The 18,193-nt window shown below is 61.6% G+C and overlaps 2 protein-coding genes across 8 annotated transcripts in view; one reads left to right on the forward strand and one right to left on the reverse strand.

The window, feature by feature from the left end:
* Positions 1-176: 176 nt before the first annotated feature.
* NOXA1 (NADPH oxidase activator 1) lies at positions 177-10,265 on the reverse strand. 2 transcript variants are annotated; one of them, XM_082655735.1, is made up of 14 exons: positions 9,836-10,265; positions 7,894-7,976; positions 6,914-7,022; positions 5,762-5,896; positions 4,686-4,793; positions 3,694-3,753; positions 3,404-3,447; positions 2,802-2,934; positions 1,513-1,552; positions 1,240-1,298; positions 884-1,038; positions 629-757; positions 424-538; positions 177-322 (listed from the first exon to the last, which is right to left on the reverse strand). In XM_082655735.1, the coding sequence occupies exons 1-14, from the start codon at positions 10,010-10,012 to the stop codon at positions 194-196; spliced, it is 1,476 nt and encodes a 491-aa protein (XP_082511861.1). In that variant the 5' UTR covers positions 10,013-10,265; the 3' UTR covers positions 177-193. The 2 variants fall into 2 exon arrangements, with proteins under 2 accessions (XP_082511861.1, XP_082511860.1); XM_082655734.1 differs by having other exon boundaries at positions 183-322; positions 629-743; positions 1,513-1,675.
* Positions 10,266-10,409: 144 nt separating this feature from the next.
* The window catches only part of EXD3 (exonuclease 3'-5' domain containing 3), a 76,582-nt gene continuing 68,798 nt past the window's right edge, over positions 10,410-18,193 (forward strand). For all 6 annotated transcript variants that reach the window (XM_082655719.1, XM_082655724.1, XM_082655721.1 and 3 more), the window contains exon 1: positions 10,410-10,684. The gene's annotated coding sequence lies outside the window, so the exon portion shown is untranslated. The remainder of the gene's footprint in view (positions 10,685-18,193) is intronic.

Raw genomic sequence — 18,193 nt, forward strand, 5'->3', positions numbered from 1 at the left:
GAGGTAGAGGGGCCGGCTCTTTGGGAGGGGCCGGCAGCGGGCCCTGGCCTCTCCAGGAGCTGGCAGAGCCAGTGTTCAGGCTCTGTGGGCTTTTCCCAAAGCAGCCACCCCACACCCTCGGAAGCCTCAGTCAGGTCCCCTCAGTGGCCAAGCCCAGAAGACGGACCACACCTTGGGGGGCAGATCGCCTTTATTAAACCCTCCTTGCCACGGACTCCTTAGCGCCAAGCTCCTCATGTGCGCCGGCCGGCCGGGACCACGAAGCACTTGGGGAAAATCCCGACGCGGCCGTCACAGTGGCCCTCCAGCCACGCCTGGTCCACTGCAGGGGGCGTCAGGGCATCACCACATCCGCTCGCAGACACCGCGTCTGCCCCGGGGCCCCGGCAGGGCGATGGGGGGCGGGGGCAGTGCCAGCTCTACCTTCGCACAAGACATCCACCGTGTCTCCGGGCTGCAGGGCCAGGTCCTCGGGCCCCTGGGCGGAGTAGCCGTGCCGGGCCACCACCTGGTAGAGGACAGGCCGGCCGCCCACTCCCTGCGGCAGCGGGGAGGGCTGTAGGGTAAGCTCGGCACGGAGAGAAGGGCTGGACATCCCCGCCCCGGGCCGCCTCCCGCCCCGGCTCACCTGGCACCGTAGCCGCAGCTCCCCAGAGCCGGCAGCCGCGCCCCGCCAGGCCCTCTGCAGTGCCTCCTCCCCGGTGAGGGGCACCCAGCCCCTGCTGTCACTAGGGTCTCGGTAACTGCAAAGAGATGCCTCAGAGTGGGCAGCGCGGGCAGGGGCTTTAGGGAGGGTGCTGACCTCTGACCTCAAAAGCCTCTCCCAGGGCCGGGACTAATAGGTGCCCAGCTTGGAGCCCTCCCACCCGGCTTTCCAGCTCACCTGAGCTGCCCACTCTGGGCCTGGGGAGGGAGGGCCTGGCTCATCAGGGCCCGCAGGCTGGACAGGTCAGCTCCTCTTGGGGCCCTCAGGGCCAGGGTGAAGGTGCACTGCACTGTGAAGGTCACCAAGGACTCGGGGCCCCCTGCAGCCACACCCTGGGTCCAAGGCCCCAGATCTGTGTGCCCAGGACTGCCAGGGTGGGCTTCAGGCCAGGGGGCAGGGCAGGGACCGGGAGGGTGGGAGGGGCTGGGGCTCTGGACTCGTGAGGTTTCTTTAGCTGGGGTCCCTAGAGGCATTCGGAGGATGGGGTCTGGCCTTGGAGCCCCTCATCCCTTATGAGAGCCAGTGCCTCTTACCCCAGCGCCTGCAGGATCCTCAGAGGAGCCAGGGCCCAGCCCCCCAGCCACCAGCAGCCCTGCGGAGCGGGGAGGAGTCAGGGACTCCGGTGGCTACCGACCCCCAGAGTAGAACGTGTTGGAGTAGAGGAGATGCTGACACCACCGGGAGCCCCAAGCCCACCAGCTTCCTCCCTGGAGGACAAAGAGGCTGCTCCCAGCCCCGCCCAGATACCTGCCTGGGGCTCCCTCCACAAAGTGCCCTCCCACTACCAGCTGCTCAGGGCGCCTCACCTGGAGGGACCCACTGGCCAACTTGCTCCACGTGAGGCTTCTGCAAGGGAAGCCGCAGGCTAGGGCTCTGCCGGGCCGGGGTGGGGTTGAGGCCGGGGTGGGGCCCTGAGGGTGGAGGTAGCTTTCCCTGGGCCTGGAGCTCGTCGGGGGCGGTGCCCAGACACTGTCCAAGCAGAGCCAGTGGTGAGGGGCATGGCCTGCAAGACAGCCTGGCCAGGCAGGAAGCCACAAATCTAACGGCGTTGGAGGTGAATCCGGGGCATGAACCAGGTCCCTATAGGCCTGGAGACTACAGACAGGCCACCTTGCACTGTGGGCACCGATCCGTCTTCCCCTGGCCCACCAGGAGGCGGCAGCTGCTGGGGTTCCCGGTGACCCTGGGGGCTGGGGACCGAAGCCAGGGACCCGCTGGGCTTCACCCTTGTTGGGACCCTAAGCAGTGGGTGTGCTGAGGGGCGGCAGAAACCCCAGAGGGCCCCAGTCCTGGCCACGCCAACCAGCTGACTCAGATGCTGATTTCAGGTGGGATCTGAAAGTTGGACTAAGTTTGTAAACGGAGTGTTTAGATTCTTATCAGACTTGTCAGCTGCTTAAAGCAATTAGGAAGCTGTTGCCCACCGTCAGGAGGGTCAAGTGCTCGAACGCCCAGTATGTGAACTCAGGGCCACGGGGTTTCATCAAGCACAGCTGTGATGGATGGCTTTCAAGGGCACCAACTGTCCACCGAGTTAGCTGGACTTCAGTGAAAGAGGAAGTGAAGTGACCGTCTCGTTTTAAACTGAGTCCTTTGATAAACTGAATGTGAAATTTAACCACCTTCTCTGTGCTGGGCGGCCTCCCGGCACACCTGCCCAGCACATCTGCCCAGGAGAACCCTGTGCCCCTCCCTTCCTCGGCCTCACCCAGTGCCTGGGGCATCTCGGGGAGTCCCATGTCCAAGAAGGAAGGCCGGGGGCCCCAGCTGAGGGGTGGGAGCCTCATGGCTATGACGCACGGGCTGCAGGCCTCTGCCGGGCCCAGGGTGGGGAGCAGACACCCAGGCTCCTGTCTGTGCACATGTGAGCAGCAGTGTGTCCCTGACCCATGGCGTCCGGTCACTGTGGCTGGCTCCCGCCAAGGCCCTGGCCTGCCTGAGGAAGCCAAATCTCTATCCCCCAGCAGGTGATGAGGCCACCTGCCCTGCCCTGAGACCCTTGCAGGGCCCAGCTGTGGCTAGTCCCGAAGCTCAGCCTGGGGCGGGGGTCCTCCAAATACTACGGCCCCTGCCTGCCCTGCCCGCGCTCACCCACCTGCTCATCACTGGTGACCAGTGTGCCATGGTCAGCCCGCCCAGCCTGGCCAGAGCTGACCTCCGTCTCCACATCGAGGGGCGTCCTGGGGCCACAGCGGGTACCAGGTCTGGAGGGGCCTGTGTCACGGGCCCTGGAGGGAAGGGGGAGGGGTCCTCGTTCTCAGGCCTCACCCAGCCAGCACAGAGGTCGAGGTCCTCCATGAAAGGTGGGCCTAGGAGAGCCCTGAGCTGGAAACAAACAGCACCCCAGTCGGACCACCACCTGTGAGGCTGCATCTGGTGGGGCCGGCAGGGCTGCTCCCGTCGGCCTGCAGCCCAGTCTGCACCCCACCCTGGTGCCTCTGGTGCCCACCCCCAGGCCTGAGCAGAGCTTCAGTGAGGGGCAGGCAGGCTCTTTCCCCAGGAGCAGAACAGGCTCAGGACAAACGGGGTCACAGGGAGGGCTGAGCAAGGCGGGACCCCTCGCCCTGCACCAGGGCTCCAGCCGGTCCAGAAAGGGGACACAGCCACCTGGTCCCTGGCCCGGAGTGGCCACACTGGGCCTGCAAAGGGGCTCTGCCGACAGGGGAAGAAGAGTGGGGGGCCACGGCCCCTTCCTACCGTTCGGCAGCCCCAGGCCTGGCTTCACCACGTGCGTAGAGAGCCTGTGGGCACACAGTGACCCCCCTCCTCAGGATGCAGACCCCACGGAGCGTCGGGGGCTGGGGGGCAAGGCTGCACAGTTTTCACTGGCTCTCTCCCGGGGTGGGACGCCCCCCACGTTTAGATCAGAAGGACATTGAGAAGCCCGCGGGGAGGGTTTAAGGCATCCTTAAGAGTAATGGGTCTGGAAGGCCCCACCTGCAAAACGTCAGAGGAGAAGTCAGGTGGCCGGAAGGCTGCCCACCCACCTGTGGCTGCTGAGGCCGGGTGTCCTCGTGCGGGCCGTCAGGGATGGCGGAGGCCACCACCTGCGGAGGGACAGCAAGGGGCCAGCCGGGTCAGGGGTGCCCAGCCCTCGCTGCCCATTCTGAACCCCGAAGTCGCCCATCTGCACGGGGGGTGCTGCCCAAGCCTGGCCCAAAGACGTTGGACCACGTGGTGGGGGCAGGGAGGTGGGAAAAATATGTTTGAAGAAGGAAAACATCTGTGCTGATCATTTTAACTTATTTTTCGTACAACCTTTAAAATATTCTTGTTTCTTAGAAGCAGTCATCTCCTGTGATAACAGGACTCCAAGTTGATGGATTAATGCAGCTCAGAGCCCCCTCCTCCACGCAGCCTCCAGCAAAGATGCATGACACCTAGCCCTCGGGTGACCGGGGGGGTGTCAGGCCTGGCTGAGGGCCACCAGCTGCAAAGCAGAGTGCATCTTCCTTTGTGCACAGGGAACCTCCTTTCCCGCCTTTGGGGCGAGTTGCTCCCCGTCATCCTGTGACTTTGCTGCCCTGCCCTGACCCAGGGTGGGCAGAGGTGGCCCAGGCCAGCCTGCCTCGGGCCTCCCCAGGGTCTTGCTCTCTGAGGCAGAGATGCAGGGAGGACACAGAAACACAAAACTCAGGAGATGCTGAGTCCAGAAGAGCGAGTCGAAGGCGGAGGTAGGCAGGGTCGGCACCACCTTGGGGGTCCTCAGCAGCTTCTGGTGGGCTCCACCGCCAGGTTCCAAGACCCAGATCTGTGAGCCCCATTTGGAAACACTGCTGCCCGCCCCAGGAGCCTTGTGTCCTCTGTCCACCCACCAAGGCCTTGATGACCCCGGGTGTCCCTGTGAACTCAGCCTGGAAGCTCGGGACACGGTGTGAGCTCAGCAGGGGCCTGGCTGCCCGCTGCTCTGCGGCCTGCTGGGTGCTGCTGGCCCCTGAGCCCCTGGGGCCTGAGAAGCGAGAAGCTACCCCTCCCTTACCTTGGCCTTGCCCAAGAAATCCACGGGCTCCAGGTGCTCCAGGTGCCGCCTGTGCGGCCGGAAGACCTCACCCCTGGGGACCTGCCGAGGCTGCAGGGGGGCCTGTTTCTGGAGGGGGGTCCGGACAATGCAGACCTGAGCACTGGGCCAGGCCTGACGCTGCAGGAGCCTCAAAGCAGAAGGGACGGCTTGGCCCTGTCACCTACTTCCCATAGCCCATGGGAAGTCCAGCCCACACCTGGGCACATAGGCTGCCTCCCTCCAGAAGTTTCTTCAGCTCATATAGTCAGTCTTGGGGGCCAGACAGATGTGAGCCCCAAACTGCAGGCTATGGGCTGGGCAAGCCACCTGAGTCAGCTTAGGAGTCTGGCTCTGCTCACCTGCCCTCACCTGCCCCTCACCTGCCCCCCACCTGCCCCCTCACATCCCCTCACCTTCCCCCCACTTGCCCCTCACCTGCCCCCCACCTGCCCCCTCACATGCCCCTCACCTACCCCCTCACCTCCCCTCACCTGCCCCTCACCTGCCCACCTGCCCCCTCCCCTGCCCCTCACCTGCCCCCCGCCTGCCCCCTCACCTGCCCCCTCACTTCCCCTCATCTGCCCCCCACCTGCCCCCTCACCTCCCCTCACCTGCCCCCCACCTGCCCCGCACCTGCCCCTCACCTGCCCCCTCACCTCTCACCTGCCCCCCACCTGCCCCCTCACCTCTCCTCACCTCCCCTCACCTGCCCCCTCACCTGCCCCTCACCTGCCCCTCACCTCCCCCCACCTGCCCCTCACCTACCTCCCACCTGCCCCTCACCTCCCCCCACCTGCCCCCTCACCTCCCCTCACCTTCTCCCTCACCTGCCCCCTCACCTCCCCTCACCTGCCCCCTCACCTACCTCCCACCTGCCCCCTCACCTGCCCCCTCACCTTCCCCCTCACTTGCCCCCTCACCTCCCCTCACCTGCCCCCTGACCTGCCCCTCACCTGCCCCCTCACCTCCCCTCACCTGCCCCGCACCTGCCCCTCACCTACTCCCTCACCTACCCCTCACCTGCCCCCTCACCTGCCCCCTCACCTGCCCCTCACCTGCACTTGGCCCAGGGCGATGTCCAGGTCATCGCGGGCCCCTTCCGGCCCCTTGGAGATGGCTTCCTCTAGGCTGTGGGTGGCCTCCGCCCAGAGCCCCAGCTGGCTCTGCACTGCAGCCACGCTGAAGAGCACCTGAGAGTGAGGCGGGGGTGACGGCAGGCCCAGGACGCCCCCCAGCCCCACCCCCACCAGCTCTGCCCCCAGCCCCACCGCCTGGTCCCACACCTGGCTCTGCCCCGGGCCGGCTCTGCCCCGCAGGCCTCATTCCACAGACCCCCAGCCGGAGCGGATCAGCCCTCTCTGCTTCTCTGCTCTGAATGTCAGGCGGACCTCCCATCTCTGGAAGCAGCCTCTCGGCCTTCGCAGCCCCGTCCTGCATTTGGCCTGACCCCCTCCTCCCCGTGCTGCCCTGCTTACTGAGCCCCCAGGAGTCTGGGGTGCTGTCTGAGGAAGGCCTCTCTCCGCCCGCCCCTCCCCCCGTGTGGAAGGACGTTTTGGGCTGGATGTGCTGGGAAACAGCAGCAAGTGGCCACGAGGGCGAGGGCGGAGGGTGCGTATCGCTCACCCGCGGCAGCCTCTGTCCCCGCACTCCGCGGGGACACGGTGCTCCCAGAGCTGCTGTCACATGGCCTGCTGGGGTCACGGCCGGCCGACTCCCACAGCCCGCCTGGCACACGGTGCCCTGGGCCGGGGCCACCCCGGCGGGACGTCCCCCGCGGCTGGCTTACTGGGACACGGCTGGTTCCCAGGGGCTCCGAGGCAGCACGTTTCTGGGAGCGCATGGGCGCTCCTCCTAAGCCCCTCCATCAGTGCCCACCCCGCCCCAGGAGGCCAGGAACGGCGCCAAGCGAGAACCCCAGGGCGGGGATGCCAGGGGCCCACAGCCAGGCCTGCTTCGGCCCAGCCCCCGCCCAGACTGTCACCTCTTGCTGACCTCTGACCCTCCCCTGCACCCCCCGGTGGGATTTGGGGGCCCCTCTGGCCAGAGGGAGCACCTGAGTCAACACGGCCCCAGCTGTGACAGTGACAAGACAGCGGGACCCGGAGGATGGGGTCTTCAGGACGAGCGGCCTAGAAGGACCACCTGGGCCGCCTGCCCACAGACAGCACCCCCAGCGCCCAGCCGCGTCCCGCTCCCCGCACGCCCACCTCCCAGGCCTGCAGCTTGAACCGCAGGCCCAGCTGGGTGTAGTCGATGGCGGCGTTGCCCCTCAGCTGTGCCAGGGTCCGCTGGAAGTCGGACAGGGCCTCCCGGAACCTGTGGGCGGCAGGGGAGCCTGGCGTGGAGGCCCTCAGCTGCCAGAGGGCAGGGGGCGGAGCTTCGCCCAGCCCCACGTTGCCCCAGCTCCTGCTGCAGTGGTGGAGGCCGTGGTGGTCACCCAGGTCTCAACACAGGGGGTCCACACACAGACGGGCTGAGCAGCACGTGGGGCTCCAGCTCTGTCCTCTGGGCGCCTCGCTCCCCTGCGAGGGGAGCGTACCCCAGACCCTCTCCCAAACCTTGGTGTGCAGAGTGCCCTGGGAGTGTCCTGCCTGCTTCTCGGGCCCCACCCCACGGGCCTCCCCATGCAGAGCCCCGCTGGAAGCTCCCCAGCCCCCACCAGAATCCCCATCGCCCCTAGGAAGGCTCCTGGGTCGATGAGAAGAGGAGGTCTCCCCCAGAGCCCACCTGCCCCCAGTGGGACCTTCTGTGGGGGCCGGGCCTGTCCTGCAGCCCGGATCTCTTCTCTGGGAAGGGCCGGGCGCCGAGGGCCGGGTGGCTAGAGAGGACCCCCATCACTTCCATGTCCTGGGACGCACCACTCCTCCAGCCCTGCCCTCGGTTTCCACGTGGGCAGAACGGGTATAATCGCGCTGTCCCGGCTACAGCAGGGATGTAGGAGCAAAGGAGGGGAAGCTGGCGCAAGCACTCTGTGATCCCCTGAACCCCGTAAAGAGCCATGGGTCAAGGTGTGGCCCTACGCTGCTTCTGCCGCCACACGACCACAGCATCCTGTTCCTGGGCTCCCCTGGGGCCGCCCAGGAAGGGTGAGTAAGAGGAGATGACCCGTGGGCAGAGAGGAACACAGGAAAGGGCTCTGCAGAGCCAAAGGGCCATCAGAGAAATAACAGGGCACTTCTGTGCTCACCTCCGCAGCTGGAAGTTGGCCACTCCTCGCTGGAAGAAGCCGACAGCCATGCAGGCATCCTTGGTCACTGCCTGGTCAAATGCCTGGGGACAAAAATGCCCATGGAACACCCAGGTCTGTAACCCCGTCACTCCTGTGTCACAGATGCGGTCCAGGCGGATGCCCAGCAATGGATCAAGGAATCGTGTTGGCCCCCATCATGGCCACCTGCAGGAGAAGGTCTCCCGCGCCCACCCAGGGGGCCTCTGGGTCTGAGGCTGGGCGCACGCGTCACGGCCACAACCCAAAGCCGCCTGGGCTCCCAAGGTGCCCTGCGATGCACTCAAGGGCAGTTCGGTGGCAGCACAAACCAACCTGTTTACCATGAGGACAAGGAAACACTCCATCGCATTAATAATAGTTACCTTCGGGGGGGGGGGAAAGTTATGCAAGGTTTTTGTCTTTTTTAAATCCTAGTTTTGGTACTTCGTACAAATTGACGCACTTCTCGTCTATTAGAATCAGAAAGAGCAAAAACGCTAAAGTCTTAACATATGTGTAAAACACAGCTCTTCCCGAAACTAGACTCAGAGATGACATCATCTATTCCTAAGGAGGACAGCAGCCACCAGTTAAACACAAGCAAGAGGGGGGCATACAGCAGCTATCAAGTTAAATCCAGGCAACTGGATCGGTGTCATGACCAAGTGGGGGGCTTGTTGAAGTGAGTTTGACCCGAGGTTGAAGGTCCGCACACAGTACTGACGTGGCCACTCAGCTCTAGGGAAACCCGTCTGTTGTCCTGCCACACAGAGCAGCGAATCGAAGCTTCCGTAGGGCAACAGATTGCATTCCCAGCCTCACCCTTCTCACCCTGTCCAGGTCCTCGGAGACAACCAGTTTTATTAATTGTAGCCGTTCCATCTGCTTTTAAAAAAATTTCCAAAACACATGCCTCTGCTACTCCGTCTGCGGTTAGGGTGGAGGCGAATTTAACACTCACACCCCTCTGCGCAGAACTTCTGTCCCCTCCCTCTGGTTAAATCACGGTTTAGAGGAAGTGGTGACTGGATTGGCCTCACACTGGTGTCCAGTGATTGCACCCCCCTTGTTGGATAACATTTTAACACTGACATTGCTGCTGAGATAACTGTAGATTCATACACAGATGTGAAGAATGACAGGGTAGGTCCCTTGAACACGTTTTCGGCAGCTGTCACTGATGGCCTGAACAACGCGGGAGCCCGGCTCTTTCCGAGGGGGATTCGGTGTGCTGCTGGCTTTCTGTTGTCACCCGTGAAACGTGCACCACCGTAATAAACCTGGGGGCTTGAAGGGCGGAGAGTGGACTTGCCGGCCCCTCGGCGGAGGCACGTGTGTGTGTGCGCCCATGTGTACCCCCAGCTCTTGGTTCTGCCTTGGGGAGTGGGTGGGAGACAGGTGAGCGCTCAGATCTGGGGTTTGGGCAGCAACCAGAGACCTTACCTCCTGGCCATCACCACAGGTGTCTGCAGAAGGCCCAGCCCAAACCCTACACCCTGGGTGCCCCTTCCCAGCCCCATCCAGCTTCGAGCCTGTTTGCGGGTATGTTAGCACCTCGGCCAAGAGCACCTGAGCCAGTGTTCATCCCGGCCGTTCCCCAAAACTGCAGAGCCTGGCACATGGTCACCACACAGTGGAGGCAGTGCCAGAGCCCTGCACCCCCATCCCGGCCCTGACTCAGCTCCGCTGGGGTCCCCTGCCCACACAGGCCTCCCCTGCTTAGGTGTTCACTGAGGCGGACCTGGGGAGACATCCTCAGGTGGCCATCAGGGAGGAAGGGCAGGGGTCCTGGGCTCATCCCTGCAGCTGGGACTTTATCCCACCCCTCATCGACCCCCCCAGGGCCAGAGGGCAGCGTCCCCCTGGGGTGGGGTCTCTGCGACCAACCCCGGGGGCGCAGGCTGTCGGGCCCCTGGCTCACCCGCAGCGCGGCTTCCGGGTCCCCGGCTAGCAGGTGCACGCAGCCCACGTTGAAGCTCATCCTGGCGGGCGGCTCCGGGACGCTCGAGAAGAGGCGCAGGGCGTAGTCCCAGTCCCCACGCGCCACGGCCTGCGCGCCCCGGTGCCAGTCGCGCACCAGGTCCCCGAGCGAGGGCATGACGACGTGAACACCAGCCCGGCCCCACGGCGGAAGTCGGAGATTCCTGGCCGGGGCGCAGCGGGCGCGGCCGGCGGCGTTGGGGGTCCCGTCACGGGTCCGGTGGGGTGGCTGGGGACCGAGGACCGCGGAGCAGGGGCCCCGGGATCCGGAGACCGGCGTGGGGCTACGGGGGCCCTCTGAGGAGGACGGAAGGGTCGGGGACCGACACGGGCGCCAGGTACTCGGTGAGGGGCGGGGCGGGCCGGGGAGCGCCAGGTGGGCCAGGCCTCCTGAGGCCCACGGCGCCCCCTGGCGGCAGAGCGGCCCCACCCCGTCAGCCCCGCCCCCGGACTGACCACGCCCCCAAACGGCGGCCTGGAGGCTCTCCCAAGCCGGCCCCGCCCCACCGGCCTGACCAAGACCCTAGCCTGCCTCCCGGCTCCTCCCCGGACCCAGCCCCGCCCCTCCGGACTAACCGCGCCCCCAAACAGAGGCCCGGCTCCTCCCCCCGAGTCAACCCCGCCCCTCTGGACTTCCGCCTGGAGGTCCTCCCGCTCGCGCTTCCCGGCCCGCCGCCCACGGCTCGCCAGGCCTCGTCGGCCTTGGTGCGCTGGGGAAAGCCGTCCGGGCCCACTGCTGACGCCGTGGCCGCGGCCGGGCCAAGGTTCCGGGAGGACCCCGCCGACTCAGGTAAGCGACCCCGGGGCGCGGGCCGAGCGTGCGAGGGGCGGGGGCTGTGGAGCACGTCCTGGGCCGTGCACTGGCCACAATTGGTGCCCCTGGGGCCTCCCGCGCCCGCGGCCGGTGCTGGGCATGGGCACAGCTGGGAGGGCTCCGGGGGTGGGTCACCCTGGCTGGGCACAGCCAGTCTAGGACCCTGGGTCGGAGCCGGAGGGTAGGCCCGAGGCTCACGTGAGGAAGCAAGTCGTGGTCCTCCCCAGCGACCCTCTGGGGACGTCTGTCAGGGCGTCCTTCCGCCCAGGGAGACCCTTCCACTCTCCGTCGTTCCCTCAGCCGGCAGGACTGGTCCAGCCCCCACCTCCCGTGGCTGGCGCTGCCCCTGTGTGGGCAGGTGGGCCCCACGTGGTGCGGCCCGGGAGACCCTGGACACCAAGCATAGAGCCCCTGTGTACCCCGCCCCCCCCAAGTCTCTGGTTGACATTAAAGATAAAACAGCCAGTTATTTTATCAGCAAAATGGGTTTATTCAGGAACAGCAGAGAATTGCAACTCAGGACAAGAGGGCTACAGCGAAAACTATAGGCAAGACCAGCTAATAAAGGAGAGGAATGTTACTTGACAGAGAAAAAGGAGGAAGTTGGGAGGGGCCGCTTGCAGGGAGAGCCCATTGGAGGAAACGGGGTTCAGGGTGGCGACGCTTCCCATTGGCTGGGCTGCTGCCGGCGGGGAGAAAACCTGCCTTTTCCTCTGGGTCCATGTGAGGTACATGTCTGCCTGTTTGGGGTCTGCAGACACGATGAGTGGTGGTGTGTGAGAGCTCCCCCTTCCAGCCTTCCCGACTCCATTTTAATGAGGATTCCCTTCATTCAGTTTCACACCGTGAACACCAGAAGGTCCCCCTTCCTCCTTCACGGAGAAAGAAGAAGCCTCTAGAGACGGTGCCCCTGCAGGTGGAGCGAGGTGGTGCCTGCCCACAGGGTCCTGGGGCTCCATCCCCAGGAGAGGCCGGGAGCTGCTCCTTAAAGTCGGGGGACCCCTACAGGTGCCTGGACCTCTCCCTTCTCAGCACACGCCCCACGGACACCCCTATTTATGTCTTATTTGCTGCCATGATCTTAGCACCTGTGTTAGGTTTTTTCAGAGAGAGTGATTGTTTTTTAAGGAATTAGGTCACGCACTTGTGGGAGCTGGCAAGTCCAGAATTCTCAGCCCGGGGGTGGGCGCAGGCGGTGACAGGCTGGAGACCCAGGGAAGAGTCTAGAGGCAGACATCCCTGTTCCTCAGGGGACCTCAGTCTTTTCTCTTAAGGCCGTCAACTGATTGGACAAGGCCCACGCACATCGTGGAGAGTCTCTGCTTTACCAGTGTTGTTTTGTCTACTGACTTCAAGGTTAATTTCATCTGAAAAATACTTTCACAGCAACATGTGACTGTACTTGACCAAATATCTGGGCACCATGGCCTTGTCGCGTTGACACATAAAGTTAACCGTCACAGCACCCAACCCTAGAAACACTCCCGTAGATGGGCTCTGCCCTTTTCCGTACTCAGGAGAGCACCCTCCAGGGTCCAGGGGAGGCTTGTGTCTCGGGAGATGTCAGAGCCCGGAGCCCAGCAGTAACACAGAGACCCAACTGCCTCTGACGCTGGACTCCTCCTTCCTCAGTTGGGCCTGTGACTCTGCTCAGTTATGGCTGAGTCTCCTCCCTGTGTGGCCCTGGGCCAGCTCCCTGTGCCTTACCTGTGCAGGCTTCCTTACCTGAGGACCAGGGACGATGAGGACGACCCAGCAGGGCTGCTGTGAGAAGGGCCTGCCATGATGCTTGAGAAGTGCTCAAAAGGTGTCCTGGGCCGCTGTGCCCCCGAGGACCCTGCTTCCTCACCAGTGTGGGCTCTGAGGTTCCCAAACTGCTGGCCTGGAGGTGGGCAGGGCCCGCACCACACACATGCTCCCTCCTCCCCGAATTCCCGTGTGGACGCTCCCTTCCTCTGACCAGACCTCCCACCCCCCAGCCTCCCCGCAGCCCTGCCCGGTCCAGCCTCAGGATTCCCGCCTCCCTCGCAGCCCCAGAGGGTCCCTGAGCTCAGCTGCCCCCTCCCACCGGCCCACCTGGGGCTCGCCGTCGCTGCAGCCCTCACCCCCACCCCGTCCGTCCTTGCAGCTCACGCCCTCCCCCTGACGAGCCCCGCCCACCGGGGGCCTCTGGGCCCCGGTCCCTTTGTCGGGGCTGGAGGAGCTTGGCCTCCGACTGGTCTCTGTCCCCCTTGACCGTGAGCCTCAGGGGGGTCACGCGGGCCCCGTGCGGGCACTTGCTCCTCCCCCGGCCCAGCTCCTTCCTCATCCTCTCCTCACCTTTGCCCCATCCTGCCTCCCAGCCCAGGACCCCCCTGGCTCCCGGAGGAAAAGCGGCAGCTGGAAGGGGGTCCCTGCCTCCTCCCTGGGAACGCGCCCGCTCCCGCGGGGCCCCCCTGGGCCTGGCGCTGCCCCCTCCTCATCCCCACGTATCTTCCTGGGGTGCTCCCTCTAGGTATCATTTCCCCCCTCGAAACAGGTGTTTGTCTTCGCATCTTGAACAAAACACTCCCCTCCTGCGCCCACACCATTTCTTTGTTCCCCTTTGCAGCAAGACTCCTTGAAAGGGTTGCCAGTACTCAGCGTCTCTGTTACCTTTGCTGGGTGCTTTTTAGAAACTTCGGTATGATTCACATATCGTAAAGTTCATTTTAAAGTGTACGGTTCAGTGTTTTTGTCACACTGACAGAGTTGTGCGGCCATCACCACTAGCTCGTCCCCACTGCAGTCACTCCCTGTCACGCCTCCCCCAGCCCCGGGCAACCGGTGGTCCAGTCTGTGGATTTGCCCCTTTTGGACAGTTCATATCAGTGGAGTCATAAAGCGTTTGATCCGTGTCTGGCTTCGCTCCCTCGGCAGCATGGTTTGGAGGATCATTCGCGTTGTAGCGTGTGTCAGTCCTTCCGTCCTTTTAAGGCAGAATCACATGCTGTTGTGTGGATGGACCGATTCTGTTGGTCCGCTGGTGGGCGTTAGGGTTTTGCTTCCAGTGTTTGGCTCTTGCGAATCACACTTGTGTGCACGTGTTTGTGTGGCCGTGTGTTTTCCATTCTCTTGGGAGCCGGGTCAGGTGGTCACCGTGTGTAGCTGTTTGACTGTTTTCCCATCGTGCTTTTTACTCTGAATCCTGCTCCAGGCGGCCTTCCCACCAGGGTTCCACCCAAGCACTTGTCAGGGTTTCTGGTGGCTTCCTTGTGGCTCGTCTGCCTGTCGGTGCCTGGCCGGCCCTGCCTCTGTGCACTCACCACCCGGGGTCCCGTTGTTTGAATTACTCTCTGGGTGTTCTGTGTGCCCACTACTCTTCAACTTTTCTATTTCCATAATAAAAAGATGAAAAAAGTACCATCCCTGTGCCCACCAGTGTGCACGGATTACTATTGCGGCTCTGCTCCTAATAGCCCAAAACTGGAAACAGCCTAGACGCCCTTCAGGGGGCGCTGGTCAAACAGACTGCGTCCACACTGAGGGAGCCCCCTCAGCAAAAAGGGTGAGCCCTGGGCACACACAGCAACTTGTGTGCATCTCAGGGAGTGTGCCGAGTGAACACAGACCTGGGAAGGCCAGACTGTGTGGCTCCATCTCTGCAGCTTGCTTGAAATGACAAATGATGTGAATGGAGATCAGATCAGCGACTTGGGGCAGCTGTGAAAGGGCAACAGGAGGGCTCCATGGGGCTGCAGCGTTCTGGTTTTCCACTGAAGCAACACAAGGTCCTGGTTGTGATTTGGGGTATATGTGTATGGGTATATGGGACATCTATTATTATTTCTTACAAGTATATGTATATCTACAGTTATCTCAAAATAAAATGTTTAGTTTTTAAAAATCCTTAAGAAGATTTCAATTACAAGTTTTTCTATTTTACAGATAGCCTGAAAATTGGAGTGATTAAGTGACCGCTAAGATTCTTCCAGCTCTAAAATTCAATACTTTAGAGGTTGTTTAGAAAAACTTCCTTGTATCTGAGCTAAAAATCTATTCCCCAGGGGACTTCCCCGGTGGTCCAGTGGTAAAGAATCCGCCTTCCAATACAGGGGACACAGGTTCGAGCCCTGGTGGGGGAACTAAGATCCCACGTGCTGTGGAGCAACTAAGCCCGTGCGCCACAACTACTGAGCCCGTGCACCACAACTACTGAGCTTGTATGGCCACAACTACAGAGTCCACGGACCACAATTAGAGAGAGAAAACCCACACGCCACAACTAGAGAGAAGCCTGCGTGCCACAAGGAAGACCCCACGTGGCCAAAAATATAAATAAATAAACTCTATTCCCCAGTAGCTGTGGAGGTGCCTGGGGCGGCTGTGGCCCAGAGAGCCCCAAGCCAGCCTTGGTCAGGACACTGGCCGCTGCCGCAGGTGAGAACTTCCCAGGATCCTCCTCCGTGGGGGTGGGGCTGCTGAGATTGGTAGGATCCCGTGATTCGTAAATCAGTAGAGGCCGGCACAGGGGCGTGTCCTGAGTGAGGACAAGCCTCAGTGGCCAGAAGAGTTCAGTAACTGGTTGGTTCTGGAGCACAGATGTCAATCAGATGGGCAGGAGCTGGGTACTTGGGAACTGGTTTTCGCCCAGTACAAAGAGTTTTTGTCTTCTTTTTAAACAATGGGCACTTCCAAGAAAAAACAAAGCGCCACGTGAGATTTTCCCTCAGGAAATAGAAACAGGCTCAGATGCGACAGGGGCGCCTGGTGTCGAGGCCAGCCGTGTGGGTCTGGGTCCCCCCGGGCTGTGTCCATCGCACAAAGCCGCGGAGAGCCTCCCAGCTCAGAGCTCGGTGATCACGCTTCTCCTCGGGGCTCAGCCGGGGCACTGGGTGGGTCATCAGACCCACCGCTTCAGGTGTTTACAGGCTGCCAACGTGTGCCGAGGACCCTGCCCCCGCCCCCGCCAAGAGGGCTTAAAGAAGAAAAGTGCGAATGACAAGGAAGGGCGGCCTTCGGACAAGAGCAGGGCCCCTCCAGCCAGGGCAGCCCACACTCCAGGGAAGCCACGCACACAGCAACTGGCTCCAGGTGAATCTCCCTGGAGGGTCAGAGTTGAAAGGAGAATGTAAATAAAACAGGAGACTTTCAGTTCTGTCCTGTAGGGGCCCGTGGCGAAGGGCTGCATCCTACGGGGCGCTGGCTGTCTGGGTGCATCGGACCTGGAAGCACCTGGGCACCCGTCTCTGCTTTCACGGACGGGGACCCCCTGCGCTTTCAGACCAGAGACTGTGCTGCTGGTCCCTGAGCTAATGTCCACTCGCAGCCCCCCGCACGGCCCACGGCGTCCTGCCCCGGGCCGGCTACCCTGCAGGCCGGGGCCTGTCCCTGAGCAAGGGGAAGCCAGACGCTAGAAACTTCGAGCAGACCGGCAGCAACAAGCCTGTAATACAGAACCAGAGCTTGTGAAGGAGAGCTCATCGCGTGGAGTAATCGCCGGAGCCTGCGAGCGCTGCGGCTCCCAAACCCCAGGGGTGAGGGCCAGTCCGGGGGCTTCCACCTCCCAAGGAAGGAGGGCCGGCCGGAGGGAAGAGGGACGTCTGGGCTATCACGACAAAAGGCAGGTCCAAGAAGCCTGCGTTTAACCAGAAGGCATTCGTCTGCAGTGGGGAAGGAAACCGTGCCCCCGAAGTCAAAACCAAGAAACAAAAGGCAGTAGAGGGAGTTAATAAAGAGAAAAGCTTGGAAGGAAATCGTGCCATTTGCAGCAACATGGATGGACCTAGAGATGATCACGCAAAGTGAAGTAAGTCAGGCAGAAAGGCAGAAAGAAAGGCAGAAAGTATCATGTGGTCTCACTTATATGTGGGATCTGAAGGATGCAAATGAACTTACAAAACAGAAACAGACTCACAGACACAGAAAACAAGCTTGTGTTTACCAAAGGGGGGAGGTGGGGGGAGGGAAAATTAGGGGTTTCGGATTAACATATACACACTACTGTATTTAAGATAGATAACCAACAAGGCCCTACTGTATAGCACAGGGGACTATATTCAGTCTCTTACGATAACCTGTAATAGAAAAGAATCTGAAAAAATATGTATATAACTCAAAAAAAAGGAGAAAGCTTAATTAAATAATTAAATCAGGAGGTACAAACCCAAAAACCAGTTCTTTGTGTTTTTGTTTTGTTTTGTTCTGGCCACACCGAGCGGCTTGTGGGATCTTAGTTCCCTGACCAAGGATCCATCCCAGGCCCTCGGCAGTGAAAGCAACGAGTCCTAACCACTGGACCGCCAGGGAATTCCCCAAAATCTAGTTCTTTGAAAAGACCAGTGAACTAAACTTTTGATAAAACTAATTAAGGGAAAACAAAAGAGAAGTAAAAACTTGCTGAACATTCATGAAAGGTGAGAAGCACACACGTAAACAAGATTTACACCGAACGCCCTGATGTTATGGTAATAAATGTGAAAACCTCCTCAAGAAATCAAGGCCTCCTATCAGAACGGGCCTGGGGGCAGCAGGAGACTGGAGCAGGCGATGAGCAGAGAGCAGATGGGCTCAGAAGTTCCCGCCGTCTGGGACGTGGGCCCCCGGGCTCCCCACCAGTCCTGGCTGCAGCCCCAGGACCCTGAGTCAGGACCACTGGCCGCCGCTTGAGACAGCACATGTGTCTGGTGGTCACGGACAGCCAGCGACACAGCGGCCGGCTCTGCAGCTCAGACCCCCGGGCATCCGGGTGGGCGGGTGGCTGGCATCCCCTGTAACTTAAGATTCCATATAGTTTATTTTAACTTTTAAGAATAACATCTGTGGTTTGATTTCTTTTTTCATGAATACAAAGCGGAGTGTGTTCATTGTATAATATTTAGAAAACGCAAAAAGTAAAAGAGAAAACCCAGAGGACTGGCAGGTGCCCCCCGGTGCCGAGTGGGTTGAGGCCCCCCGGGCCTTTGTCCCGACGTGGCCGCTTCGGTGACACACAGCCTCGTGACACACTGGAAGGATTTGTCCCCGTGACATTGAATATTTAATGTAAAATGTGGTTTTTAAGTAGCCATTCGTCATTCCTCCGATTTCTGCCTCGTTTTTGGTCGTCAGGAGGCCCTCAGTCAGAGCAGGCAGGGAGCAGGAAAGCCCACCCGAATGGCGGCGACCCCTGACCTCTACCCCCGGCCCCCACTGCAGTCTGGCACCCGGTGAGAACGGGGCCCGAAGAGCCTTCTGGCCGAGACTCCCAGGGCTGGTTCCTTTGTGCTGCAGGAGTAACTCGACTCAGTTTGACACCATCGCAGTGACCCTTGGTGTTTAAAGTTGGCAACCTTAATTTTTAAAGAAAGGAACAATCGTTAAGTCAAATCAGGAAGTTAAAAATCACACCTCTGGCATGGAGGGACTAAGAGGTCGACCAGTGTTGGCAAGAACTCGGTGGGGTGGGGGGTAGCGTCCTGAGGCAGCTACCCTGGAAGAGTCCGCGGGTTCCGCGAGAGTTATACACCAGCCACGTCTGGCCCGGCG

This window comes from Grampus griseus (assembly GCF_964374135.1).
Source record: "Grampus griseus genome assembly, chromosome: 6".
Taxonomy (NCBI): Eukaryota; Metazoa; Chordata; class Mammalia; order Artiodactyla; family Delphinidae; genus Grampus; species Grampus griseus.

Bases quoted from the DNA above. Each gene is read 5' to 3' on its own strand.
- NOXA1 (XM_082655734.1), bottom strand. From the start codon at position 10,012: ATGCCCTCGCTCGGGGACCTGGTGCGCGACTGGCACCGGGGCGCGCAG. The intron at 7,977-9,835 runs GTGAGCCAGGGG...TTTTGTCCCCAG, and splicing joins ACCCGGAAGCCGCGCTGCGG to GCATTTGACCAGGCAGTGAC. The intron at 4,794-5,761 runs GTGAGGGGCAGG...ACCCCCCTCCAG, and splicing joins TCGCCCTGGGCCAAGTGCAG to AAACAGGCCCCCCTGCAGCC.